The 13624-nt window shown below is 43.4% G+C and overlaps 1 protein-coding gene across 16 annotated transcripts in view; it reads left to right on the top strand.

The window, feature by feature from the left end:
• Window positions 1–13624, top strand: part of PLEKHM3 (pleckstrin homology domain containing M3) — a 553542-nt gene that overhangs the window by 526142 nt on the left and 13776 nt on the right. For 15 of the 16 annotated variants that reach the window (XM_069733726.1, XM_069733725.1, XM_069733723.1 and 12 more), the window contains one exon: window positions 1312–2261. The exons of the other annotated variant lie outside the window; for it this stretch is intronic. In XM_069733726.1, coding sequence (XP_069589827.1) covers window positions 1312–1489 — 178 coding nt within the window. In that variant the 3' untranslated portion in view covers window positions 1490–2261. Of the gene's footprint in view, window positions 1–1311; window positions 2262–13624 lie in introns of those variants that run through there. 16 annotated transcript variants of the gene reach the window in all.

The raw sequence follows: 13624 nt of genomic DNA, 5'->3' as shown, positions 1-13624 counted from the left end.
GCTTTCCTGTTGGTGGAGACTGATGGACAGGTCTGGTCACATGGTCCTACATTAGCAGCCATTTGTATGTACTATAGAGCTGGGCGGCTGTACTAACAAGAGCAGGAGGAGGACCTGTGATAGCTATATTATAGTAAGTGCCACAAGGTCATATCCTCGACATATCTGTTAAAATAAAGTGTCCAACCCCTTTAAGGAAAGTGATACTGAGCTGAGAGTATCACGCATTTATAGATATATCAGTATTCTTACTGTTGCACAACTACTTTCTAATATTTTCATGCCCCTTTTTTTCCTTTGAATTTTTAAGTTATATTTCATGTACAAATGTCATCAAATAATTGGCTGACATTTTTACAGTACACTTTCTTAAATGGGAAAAGGAAAGTCTCTCCATAGTGTAACAATACAATAAAAATCAAATTAGAGAAGCACTGCCACTAAGTTTTTTTTATTCATTAAATGAGTGTATATGTGCATGTAATGTAGTGTGTGTATTAGTACAGTCCCCTGCAGCCGCGTTCTCCAGTGTCCAGTGCTGCTCTGCTCCTCTTCTCAGTGACATCACTGCAATTGTGACTAGCCGGGTCACTCAATGCTCTATAGCGAGCTAGAAGTCTCTTTGACAATTTAAGTTTATAGTGGCTCGTTCTGCTGCTCCATGGGCTTACAATGCAGAACACAGTGTGACCCGGAGGAGTCTGCAGAGTGGTGACGTCACTGAGAAGAGGAGCTGATCACCGGAGAGAGAGCGGTAGGGGAGTATATTAATATACCCACACTATAGTACATGCACACACTTGTAAACACATTTTCTGAGCCAAAAACTTAGTGGTAGTGCTTCTTTAAAGGGGTGGGACACGTTATCTTGTTAGTGCAGCTTTCATCACAGACTGCTGAGCACTTCTGTCCATACAATGGCCGCTGGTGGAAGAGCGTGTGACCGAGTTAGTCCATCTGTCTCCTTCAACTGTAAAACACATAACCTGTGAAAGCTGCTTTTCTATTGGCATAGGCTGATGGATAGATCTGGTGACGTGCCTCCATCAGCCACCACTGCATGGACAGGACAGCTGTGGAGCTAAAAAAGGCTGCACAACCGAGAGAAAATGGCCAACCCCTGTAACACTCCTAAAGAGTCACAACAAACTGAATGCAGCAAATATGTCAGAAAACTACATCAATCAACCCAGCAAGTGATACATCGCTGGAACCAGGGTCTCTTCCTCTGCATTTGTAACCCCATGTGTGTATATACACCAGTAAATCAGCAGATAATACATATTAAATATTTTTGTGTTTTTCTTTTAGGTGTGAAAACTGTGGAGCCGTCTTCCACAGTGATTGCAAAGTGAAAACCGTCCCGTGCCCTCGGTGTGTGCGCAAGGAATTGCAGAAGAAGCAGAAGTCATTCTGGAAAAGGCTGAATGTGGATGACAGCTGGGACGAGTGCTGTAGTATGTTTGAGCTGTCTTACCAGGGCACATGACCACACACTGAGCGCTGCTGCAAACTTTGCTTTCTCTCCCTGGTCGCTGATGAAATGATCCAGCGTCCCTGTTAGAAATTCTCTCCGGATTAATAGCTGGTACCTACTAACCTGTCCTAGGACCCCCCTACTAACAGATCTATAGCATTGCCATTATACTATGTTCCTTAGCTGGCTGCTCCACAGCACCTCACCTAGAGCCTCCCGATCCTACTGCATGCACATGCCTTATGTAGAAAGTTTCATCTCGATAACGGCAGTGGGAATGACTTCTAATAAGCAGGTCCGCTGACTAGCTTGTGACCATTTTTTGTGAGCACAGAAGCCCTCATATGTCTATATGTAGCATGGGAAGGGGCCGTTTGGTGTTTCCGGTTGGTTCCACTACTAATTCCTTGCAGGCTCTTAGTGCACATCTAAATGCCATCTCAAGTTATCTGGAGCTGTCATTATTTGTTCTATTCATCTGAGATCGACATCTTGGTATGAAAACTGATCAAATACATGCAAGGCCATGGAAAGTGCTTCTTGGTATTGTTACTTATCTTCTAAAGAATAATCTGGAAATATATTTAGGGGTTATTTTATTTAAGCTGCAGTTATTAAGACGAATGTATTTATTTATTCTTCTAGCAGAGATGTGTAAGTGTGGGCATTTCCGCTGGTGCGTATTCCATACTGCTTGACTGGCCACCGGATTCCCTTTTCCTGCTCTGTAACCCTCAAACCTGCAAATAAAGCAGAATTCAATAAAAAAATGTAACCCTACAAACTGTTCTATGATTGTTCATTCTAAGGCTAGTACAACCTTAAGAGAAGATATCGTACCTATTCACTGCCAGGTTTCATGTTTCAATGTATTGGATGAAGTCTTGCAGGTGTTCCGCAAATACTCACCTGCGTTCTCTTTTCTTCTCTAACCATCAAGGAGAAGCTACCTTCTTTGTTCAAGAACAATACTTTGCTGCATTACTTTTTTATTTTTAGTGAGCTTTGAATGCATTACTAATTGAGTCACAGACTGGGGCAGAGAGAGAATAGACTGGTCTGCAAGGACTTACAATCTGCAATGGAAGGACGAAGAAGACAGGAGGGAAGGAGAGATTCTTCTCATAGGGTAGTCTAGTGGCAGCAGTGTAATTGTAGGGTTTATTCCTAAAAGGGGTTATCCGGGACGATATTATTTTTTTCTTATGTGCCTAAGAACTATCAGGCAAGTAGTTGCTAACTACCTGCCTGTTTTGCCCAGAGCCGATCTATGTTAGCCCAGAGTGGTCTTGGAGCACCCCTTGCTGGTTATTCAGTGGCGTCCGCTGACATTACATCAGCAGAGCTACTTCTTCTCTTCTACTCTGCTTTGTTGATGCGGCATCACTGCTAATGTCATGCTTGACAGCCAGCTCCTCGCTGCTCATGTCAGCATGGTGTCGCAATCACACCTCGTCGACAGAGTAGCCCAGAAGATGAAGAGCTGCTCTATTGACATGCGCAGTAGAACCGTTGGCAAGAGCGGTCTGTGATCTCTCTGAGCTGGCATCAAACACATCAGGCAGGTAGTTAGGAACTACCTGCCTATCAATTCTTAGCCCCATGAGACAAAAATAAAATAGTCCAGGATAACTCCTCTAAGATTATATTGCAAATACACTACTGTTCAAAAGTTTATGGTCACTTAGAAATTTCCTTATTTTTGAAAGAAAAGCACAGTTTTTTTCAAATGAAGCCAACATTAAATGATTCAGAAATACACTCTATACATTGTTAATGTGGTAAATGACTATTCTAGCTGCAAACGTCTGGTTTGTAATGCAATATCTTCATCGGTGTATAGAGGCCCATTTCCAACAACCATCACTCCAGTGTTCTTATGGTACTTTGTGTTTGCTAACTGTGTAAGAAGAAACAGTTTGGCTGATTAGAGAACCTATAAACCTGACCTTCCTTTGATCTAATTGAGAGTCTGGAGCATTGCAATTATTGGTTCCATTAAGCAATCAAAATAGCCAGAAAAAAAGAACTTTCATATGAAACTCGATAATCTATTCTTGTTCTTAGAAATTAAGGCTATTCCATGCCAGAAATTGCCAAAAAACTGAAGATTTCCTACAACGGTGTGTACTACTCCCTTCAGAGGAGAGCACAAATAGACTCTAACCAGAGTAGAAATAGAAGTGGGAGGCCCTGCTGCCCAACTGAGCAACAAGACAAGTACATTAGATTGTGTAGTTTGATAAATCAACGCCTCACAGGTCCTCAACTGGCAGCTTCATTAAAGGGAACCGGTCACCCCCCTTAGGCGTTTGTAACTAAAAGAGCCACCTTGTGCAGCAAAAATGCGCATTCTGACAAGGTGGCTCTTTTAGTTATGCTCCTTGCACACGCTGAAATAAACGTTTATAAAATGCGCCCCTCATACCCTGAAATCGCCAAGGAGGCTGGTCTTTCCTTCCTAAGCCAGACGCCTTGTAGCCGTCACTCCGGGCCTGTGCGTGCCAGGTGCCGCCTCCTCTAGCTTCATTATTATCCCCGGCGCCTGTGCATTAAGTTTTTTTTTCGGGCATGCGCAGTTGCGCTGCCCTTCGAACTTACAACGAAGGCGCCGGGGATGATAATAAAGCAAGAGGAGGCGGCGCCTGGCACGCACATGCCCGGAGCGACGGCTGGGAGGCGTCTGGCTTAGGAAGGAAAGACCTGCCCCCCTGGCGATTTCAGGGTATGAGGGGCGCATTTTATAAACGTTTATTTCAGCGTGTGCGGGGAGCAAAACTAAAAGAGCCACCTTGACAGAATGCAGCATTAGTGCAGCACAAGGTGGCTCTTTTAGTTGCAAACGCCTGAGGGGGGTGACAGGTTCCCTTTAAATAGTACACGCAAAACGCCAGTGTCAACATCTACAGTGAAGAGGCATCTCCGAGATGCTGGCCTTCAGGGCAGAGTGGCAAAGAAAAATCCATATCTGAGACTGGCTAATAAAAGGAAAAAATTAATATGGGCAAAAGAACACAGACATTGGACAGAGGAAGATTTGAAAACCGTGTTATGGACAGACGAATCCAAGTTTGAGGTGTTTGGATCACACAGAAGAACAGCTGTGAGATGCAGAACAACTGAAAAGATGCTAGAAGAGTGCCTGACGCCATTTGTCAAGCATGGTGGAGGTAATGTAACGTGATGGTCTGGGGTTGTTTTGATGCTGGTAAAGTGAAAGATTTGTACAAGGTAAAACGGATTTTGAATAAGGAAGGCTATCACTCCATTTTGCAACGCCATGCCATACCCTGTGGACAGCGCTTGATTGGAGCCAGTTTCATCCTACAACAGGACAATGACACAAAGCACACCTCTAAATTATGCAAGAACTATTTAGGGAAGAAGCAGGCAGCTGGTATTCTACCTGTAATGGAGTGGCCACCGCAGTCACCAGATCTCAACCCCATTGAGCTGTTGTGGGAGCAGCTTGACAGTGTGGTACGCAAAAAGTGCCCATCAAGGGAAAACCACTTGTGGGAGGGGCTTCTAGAAGCATGGGGTGACATTTCTCCAGATTACCTCAGCAAATTAACTGCTAGAATGCCAAAGGTCTGTAATGCTGCAATTGCTGCAACGCGAGCATTCTTTGGCGAAAGCAAAGTTTGAAGGAAAAAATTATTATTTCAAATTAAAAAAATTTTTTTTAAACCTTGTCAATGTCTGGACTAGATTTTCAATTCATATGGCAACTCATTTGATTAATAAAAGTATGAGTTTTCATGGAAAACACAAAATTGTCTGGGTGACCCTAAACTTTCCTGTCATCTAGCCAAATTAGTTCTCATGCTTCGCACTGACAAGGGCCAACAGCGCGAAAAACCGTGTCTGCAAATTGAGATACTGATTTGGCTTTTATCCTAAGTCATATTGCACGACTCGTTAAAGGGTTGATTGTGACTTGTAGGATCGCTACTTCCAACAGGTGACGCTATAGAGTTTAAGTCCTCTTTCTCTCTGAAGAGGCAATTTGCATCCTAAACTTTTGAACGGTAGTGTACATAGATATACAGTGGCATGTAATAGTTTGGGCACCCTTGGTCAAAATTACCTTTATTGTGAACAATTAAGCTAGTTGAAAATGAAATGATCACTAAAAGGGCTAAAGTTAAAGATGACACATTTCCTTTGTATTATATGCACAACAAATACATTATCATTTTTTGCATTGTAAACATTACAAAAAGAAAAATATGCAGATGCAAGAGTTTGGGCACCCTTTGAGATTTGACTGCTCGAATAACTTTGACCAAGGTTTCAGATTTTGATTAGCCTGTTAAAGTTAATAAGGCTTGTTCACTGTAATCGTTAGGAAAAGCCAGGTGATGCTAATTTCCCGGATTTATAAAACCCATCTTCCTCGAAACTTGTGCCAAAAAATATCAGCCATTGGTTCTTCTAAGCAGCTGCCTAGCACTCGGAAAATAAAAATGGTGGAGGCCCACAAAGCAGGATAAGGCTATAAGACAATAGCAAAGCATTTTCAAGTTGCCATTTCCTCAGTTTAAAATGTAGTTACCAAATGGCAGTTAACAGGAACAGTGGAGGTCAAGATAAGGTCTGGAAGACCAAGCAAAATTTCAGTAAGAGCTACTCCTAGGATTTCTAGACAGTAGTGACGAGCAAGTGTACTCGTTGCTCATTTTTTTCCGAGCACGCTCGCGTGACCGAGTATTTATGACTGCTCGGAGATTTAGTTTTCCTTGCGGCAGCTGAATGATTTTCAGCTACTAGCCAGGCTGAGTACATGTGGGGGTTGCTAGGGAATTCCCACATGTAATCAAGCAGGCTAGTAGCTGTAAATCATTCATCTGCCGTGATGAAAACAAAATATCCGAGCAGTCATAAATACTCGGAGGTCACCCGAGCGTGCTTGGGAAAACCTGAGCGAGTACACGCGCTCATCACTACTAGAGAGGCAAATCAGAATCCCTCCCTTGACTGCAAAAGACCTACAGAAAGATTTAGCAGACTCTGGAGTTGTGGGGCATTGTTATTCTATTCAAAGACACCTGCACAAATATGACCTTCATGGAAGAGTCATCTGAAGAAAACCTCTACTGCGTCCTCACCATAAAATTCCCTGTCAGAAGTATGCTAATGAACATCTAAACAAGCCTGATGCATTTTGGAAACAAGTCCTGTGGACCGATGAGATTAAAATAGAACTCTTTGGCCACAATGATCAAAGCTATGTGTGGAGAAAAAAGGGCACAGAATTTCAGGAAAAGAACATCTCGCCAACCATTAAGTATGGGGATGGATCAATCATGCTTTGAGGTTGTGACACAGCCAATTCCATGGAGAACATTTCACAGGTAGATGGAAGAATGGATTCAATGAAATTTCAACAAAATCTTGATACAAACATAAAACCATCTGTAAAAAGCTGAAGTTGGAAAGAGGATAGATTGTGCAAATGGATAATGATCCTAAACACAAACTTCAAAATCCACAATAGATGACCTCAAAAGGCGAAAGCTGAAGGTTTTACAATGGCCCTCATGGTCCACTGATCTGAACATCATTGAAAATCTGTGGCTAGACCTCAAAATAGCCGTGCATGCAAGGAATCTCACAGAACTGAAAGAATTTTTCGAGGAAGAATACATGAAAATCCCTCAAACAAGAGTTGAAACAAATTGCCTTGCTACAAAATGTGTTTACAAGCTGTGACACTTGCAAAAGACGATGCTACTAGGTATTAACCATGAAGGGTGCCCAAACTTTTGCATTGGCCCATTTTCCTTCTTGTACTTTGTAAAATGTAAAAAATTATATATATTTTTGGGGGCTAAAATGCAAAAAGTAATGCTGAAGATAAGCCCCCGATGTAACCTGAAAGATAAGAAAAACAATTAGATTATACTCACCCAGGGGCAGTCCCCGTGCGGTCCGGTCCGATGGGCTCAAAGTACTGCAGTGCTCAGGGGCTGGGCCTCTCTGACCTCTCCGGCGCCTGTGCACTGCAGTACTCAACAGGGCAGATAAAGTACGCCTGCGCAGGAGCCACGGCAGGAAACAAAGAAGAGGACGTCATCATATGAAGATGGGAGGCGCCGGACCGCGATGCCCATCCGACCGGACCGCACCAGGACCGCCCCTGGGTGAGTATAATCTAACTTGTTTTTCTTATCCTTCAGGTTACATCTGGGGCTTATCTACAGCATTACAAAATGCTGTAGATAAGCCCCTGATGCCGGTGGCCTTAGCTTATAGGCGAATTTTGGGATGACAGATTCCCTTTAACCCTTTTAGAGATCATATAATCTTCATCTTGCTTAACTGTTCCCAATAACAGTAGTTTTGATCAGGGGTGCCCAAACTTTTACATGCCACTGTGGCGGTCCACAACACTCTTGCATCAGATGGAGGAGTCTAAAAGAACAAGAAACCCCACTTAGTAACAAGTCCACAAGCATGAAAAAATAGACAACATCTGAAGCGGGTGATGACACATCAAGCAGAATTTATGGTGCCAAATACATGACAGCTACATTTTGATCCATTACAGGTCTTTATGATGCACAAGCCAAATTTAAATAGTACAACATACAATGTAGGGTCCCACCGATAAGTGTACAGAAAATCGCCCCCATTGTTTTGCATATCACAAAAAAAAACAGATAAAACCATTGTATGGGTTCAGCTCTCTTGTTGCTTGTATATGCATAGGATTTTAATCTCGTAAGAATAAAGTTTGTCCTTCATAAACTTTACAGCTCCAAAATGAAAACAGCCTGTCTTCAGAACAAATGAATTACAAAGCAGTCCTTTCTTCAGCAAAAATGAATAAGCAAAACAGTCCTTTCCTCTGGGTAAGGCAAAGTAACTCAAAATGTTCTCACCAACTTGGTATGACCGGAACCTCTCTGGCTGCAGTACAGACTATCTACCAGCTGTCTCTCTCCAGTCCCATCACAACAAACAATGCTAAGCCAACCAAGCTGCCTTTTAAAAGGCAGTAAGACCCGGGCTGGAGAATGAGAGCTACCTTTCCTTCCCAGGCTTTTTGGTTTCCTAGCCCCAAAAGCCAGTCAAATAAGCATTATGCCTTCTAAAACAGGGCTGTCAGAGGCTAAGCCATTTTTATACATTTTTTTTAAATGGCTATGGATATATAACCTGTGAAGACTAGGGTTGAGCGACTTACTTTTTTAGGACCGAGTCAGGTTTCGCGAAACCCGACTATCTCAAAAGTCGAGTCGAGTGAAATCGGCCGATTATGGCGAAAAGTCGGGGATCGACTGAAACGCGAAACCCAATGCAAAGTCAATGGGTAATTTTTTTTATTTTTTTTTTTCTCCTCTCTCTCTCTCTCTCTCTCTCCCCTCCGTCCCTGAACAGAAAAGCTGGTGTTACACATTGCAAATCGCTACAGCGCACAAGCGACAAGATGGCGATAGGCGTCCACGCCCCTAAGACCTATGTCATCACTCTGCCTACGCTCCCTCATTGGCTGAAAAAATGGCGCCAAGCGCGTCATACGAAACGCGACTTTGGCGCGAAGATCGCCGACCGCATGGCCGATCCCACACTAGGATCGGGTCGGGTTTCATGAAACCCGACTTTGCCAAAAGTCGGTGACTTTTGAATTTGTCCAATCCATTTCGCTCAAGCCTAGTGAAGACGTTTCAGAGAGGTAAGGTAGACCTGATTGCTACCCCGAGAGAGAGTGTTGCAGTAGTGGTGCTGTCAAGAGAAAGAGCCTTATCAGTAATGATTTCCTATTCCCTATATTTTAATTTCACTTCCAAAGGCAGTGCTTTCAGAAGTGAATATATATGAGATAATCCACCTTCAATAAGGGTCCATTCGACATTCAGTACTATGCTAAAGTTTTAGACAGATGTGGAAAAATGCTGTAAAAAAATGCTTTCAAAACTAGAGTGTTAATTTATGTTCATCAATTAGCAACCTGGGTGAGGAAGAGCCAAACTGCTGCAACAGTGAGGTTGTGGAAGACAGTTTCATATCACATGTCATACACCATGAAATGACTGAGCACAACAATAAGACAACAAGGTAGTTATACTGCATCGGTAGGATTTCCCCGAGCCTAGGATTTTAAACCAGACTTGGATTTCAAGATGTGAAATTCATGCTCCTTTGAAGTCGCACCAAGAAATGGGCAATGTTAAAGACTGTAGATACAAGGATGAGGAAACTTAGTGCAGTAGATGAAAGACCAATCATGCATAGTTCTCTTTGAAATCGGAAGATGCCCAACAGTGCCATAAGCTAAGAACTATCAGCAACCCGTGTGTCCCAACTAAACCCATCTACTGTTTTGAAAAATCTAGCCAGAATTGATATTCATTTAAGAATTTTAGCCAAAAAAGCCACACATTCAACACAGAACAAAGCCAAATGACACAACTATGCATTAAAACATAGGAACAGGAGTGCAGAAAAATGGCAGCAGGTGCTGTGAACTGATAAGTCAAATTTTTAAATATTTGACGTTAACAGGAAGCAGTTTGTTCATCGAAGGGCTGAAGAGTAGTGTAATTATCATTATTTATATAGCCCCATTGATTCCATGGTGCTGTACTAAGTGTCTGCAGGCAACAGTGAATTATGGTGGAGGTTCCTTGAAATTTAGGGCTGCATTTCAGCAAATGGAGCTGGGGATTCGGTCATGATTAATGGTGACCTCAATGCTGATAAGTTCGTGCAGATATTTATCCATCATGCAATGTCACAAGGGAGGTGTCTGGCTGTGTGTTTGGGGTCGTTGTCCTACTGCAGAACAAATTAGGAGCCAATGTCATTAAGAACTATCTTCAGCATGAAGGAAAACAAAGAGTCTTAGAAGTGATGGAGTGTGATATTAGTTCTATTTTGATTGCAGAGTTATATGGTCAGGCAAGAAAATCATTTGCTGTGGGGGCATGTCGGGGAATAAAAGAAGACATTGAGTCAAGAAAAGTTAATGTGTACAGAAAAGTTTTTGCATTTTATCCTCATGGCTAGTTTGTGTCTCTATTTTCTGGAGGTTTTACTTCAAAGCCATTCTTGGGGATTGGGGAGGTCTGTCCATAGGGGAACCATTACACGGCATAGGGATATAGCTGCAGCAGTTTGGGTAACATATAGCGAACATTTGGGATTAGTCCATATACGGTGACAGGTTAGGGCAGGTAAGGGGAAGCACTTCCTGCTTCTAGTCAGTCAAGTTCAGAAATGTTCAGCCAGTGAGAGTCTCGGACAGTATGCATGTTCAAGTTCAAGTACAAGCTGCGATAGGTCCTAACAGTACCAAGATTATATCCAGCAAGAGAATGCACTAAGAGTCTAGCATATATCCCAGGGCTATCCGGGCCTAGGGCTCAGAAGAGGCATTGAAGCGCATGTTTTGTTCCTTCCTAAAACGAAGGGGCTCAATCAAGGAAGAGCCATATGTAACGGTGGCCAGCCTCAGGAAAGCTGGGCTTCCGAACAAAAAGTCCCCAGTACCAACAGAAGCTGCTGAGGCGGGGCCAGGTCAGGTTACCGAGGCAAGAACTGTTAGTACACCAGGCAAAGGGAACATCTATCAAAATGGACTAACAATGTAATATGAACAGGAGTATAAAAAAATGCCAAACATACAAATATACTCAGACATATAACAGAGGAATGCATCAGGAAGTGAAGGATGGGGTTAAACCAAAGTAGGAGAAGAAAGGAAATTATCACAACTTCAAAACCTAGCAACGGTCACAGATTGACCCACCAAACGCCTTCTCCTATAATAACCAACAAGATCCTCCAGCCATTCAGCATAAGCTATCCTCTGAAAATGAGTGCTAGCGAGGGCCTAGTTTATATAAGAGATGGGAGTGGCTAATAGTGCACAGCTGAAAGCCTTAAAGCTCCAGGAGCTCTCAACTGAGCAGTTTAACCCCTGCATTGCCAAAAGAAATTCACACTATTTAATAAGAAGGTGAAGTGCTTCTAATCAGTGCAGGGGTAGGAGAAATCAAACGCTGCGGTCTTCTGGTTACTCTCTGTTGCAGTAAACCCTTGACACATACATTATGCCATAGCCAAATGTACCTGAATTTTGCAGTAAGACTCAAGCTGTTGAACCGGACCCAAGGTCTCCTATTGTGTGTACAGCTGTATCCAGTCCCATGGACGTAGAGGTAAAAAGGGCTCCCGAACAACAATCCTACAGCACAACACACACAAGTCAGATTCCTGTTTAGAGGAGGGGTTTCAGGATGAAGAAAACTCGGTTCTGACCCACAGCAGCCGACCCTGCCCCCCCTTCATTAGCAGCATACTTACATGCTTGGCATAATTAAGATTGTCTGCTGATAGGTGCCTTTCCAATTGCAAACCAATGATGTCCCAGATGTGTTCAATGGGAAGCAATTCCAGAGATGCAGCAGACCATATTAGCACATTTAGGCCACAAAGCCTACTCACAGTATCTCCTTCTGCCAGATGTATAAACCTATAAAAATGTCAACCGTGGCCTAATGGAACTTACCCCTCAGGCCTAAAACATACTACCAAATAAGAAGAAAAATGATCTAAGCACGAGGATAATCCCAAAAGGAATCATCAGACCATGCTGTGAGAAGACAAATATATTAAAGATTCAAATAAAGAATAAAAGGGGGTTTGTCATGAAAAAATCATGCAAATTTTATTGCACATATCCAATAGCAGACAAAAATACAAATGTATATAGGTGAGAAAAAAAGCAGCTAAAGATGGGAGTAATTAAAAATATCTGTAATACACCGGACAGAAAAACATGTGTCCCACATGGCACGACCGCATCAGGTACAGATGAAAAAATATATAGTAGTTTGCTAGGATTCGCTATCTCCTTCTGCCAGGTCTGTAACTGTCCGGGGTGCACGCACCACATGCAGGTCCCCGGGCACTGTGCTTAGGGTGCGTGCACACGTTCCCTCTCTTACAGGGGCCAAGGGAGTCCTCCTAAAAGTGCCTCCAACCAATTGCTGGAGGACACTTACTATTTAAGGCACCTCCTCCAGCATGGAGGTGCCTGTGCAACATCGTACATTTGTTCCTAAACACTTTTGTTAGTTCTCAGATCCAGTATTCGTATTCCTGTATACCTGCCTGTCTATCAGCCGTGCCCACCAGCCTGGCTAACTACCGTTCATCTCTACATCAGCCGGACCAGCTGCACCTGCCAGTGCTCATCTCTACTTCAGCTGGTCCAGCCACACCTGCTAGTGCAGATCTGTACATCAGCTGATCCCATCTGCATCCGTGGTTACCGTGTTCTTACAGCGTCTGCCTGCATCTACTGTACCTTCCTCTGGGCCGTCCCAGCTACCAATCCCTAGGGGGTCAACTGCCATCTACTCAAGGTCAATCCTGGTGTAGCACCTGGTCCACCTCCTTTGTCTCTCCTCTGATCACAGTATCTTATGTCGCTATGTATCTGAGGTCGGATTAGGTGAGGCTCCTAGATACGCCCGTCCAGGCTATCCTTGGGCCCCGCCACAGTAATTGCACTACCCAGCCTGTTACAGTGTATGTATTAGGGTATGTTCACACGTTCCTGATTTCCATCCTTTTTTTTTCAGGACTGTTTTTTAAAAAACTGCAGCTCTTGGCAGAAAACGCAGGTCCTTTTTTTGGTCCTTTTTTTGTCCTTTTTTGATGCGTTTTTTGATCCTTTTTTTGATCCTTTTTTTTATGCAGTTTTCTATGCAGAGTCTGTGTGTTTTCTAGGAAGTTTTTTAGGGTTAAAATGGCTGAAAATACCCTAACCCTACCCCTAACCCTACCCCTAACCCTACCCCTAACCCTAACCCTATTCTAACCTTAGTGGAAAAAAAAAAAAAATTCTTAATTTTTTTATTGTCCCTACCTATGGGGGTGACAAAGGGGGGGGGGGGGGTGTCATTTACTATTTTTTTATTTTGATCACTGACATATCTCAGTGATCAAAGTGCACTTTGGAACGAATCTGCCGGCCAGCAGATTCGGCGGGTGCACTGCGCATGCGCCCGCCATTTTGCAAGATGGCGGCGCCCAGGGAGAAGACGGCCGGACGGACACCGGGACGCCGGGTAAGTATAAGGGGGGGAGATTAGGGCACGGGGGGGGCATCGGAGCACTGGGGGGGCATCG

This window comes from Ranitomeya imitator, chromosome 7 (assembly GCF_032444005.1).
Source record: "Ranitomeya imitator isolate aRanImi1 chromosome 7, aRanImi1.pri, whole genome shotgun sequence".
Taxonomy (NCBI): domain Eukaryota; kingdom Metazoa; phylum Chordata; class Amphibia; order Anura; family Dendrobatidae; genus Ranitomeya; species Ranitomeya imitator.
The sequence above is the reverse complement of the archived record's forward strand: the minus strand, read 5'-3'. Positions and strand labels throughout refer to the sequence as shown.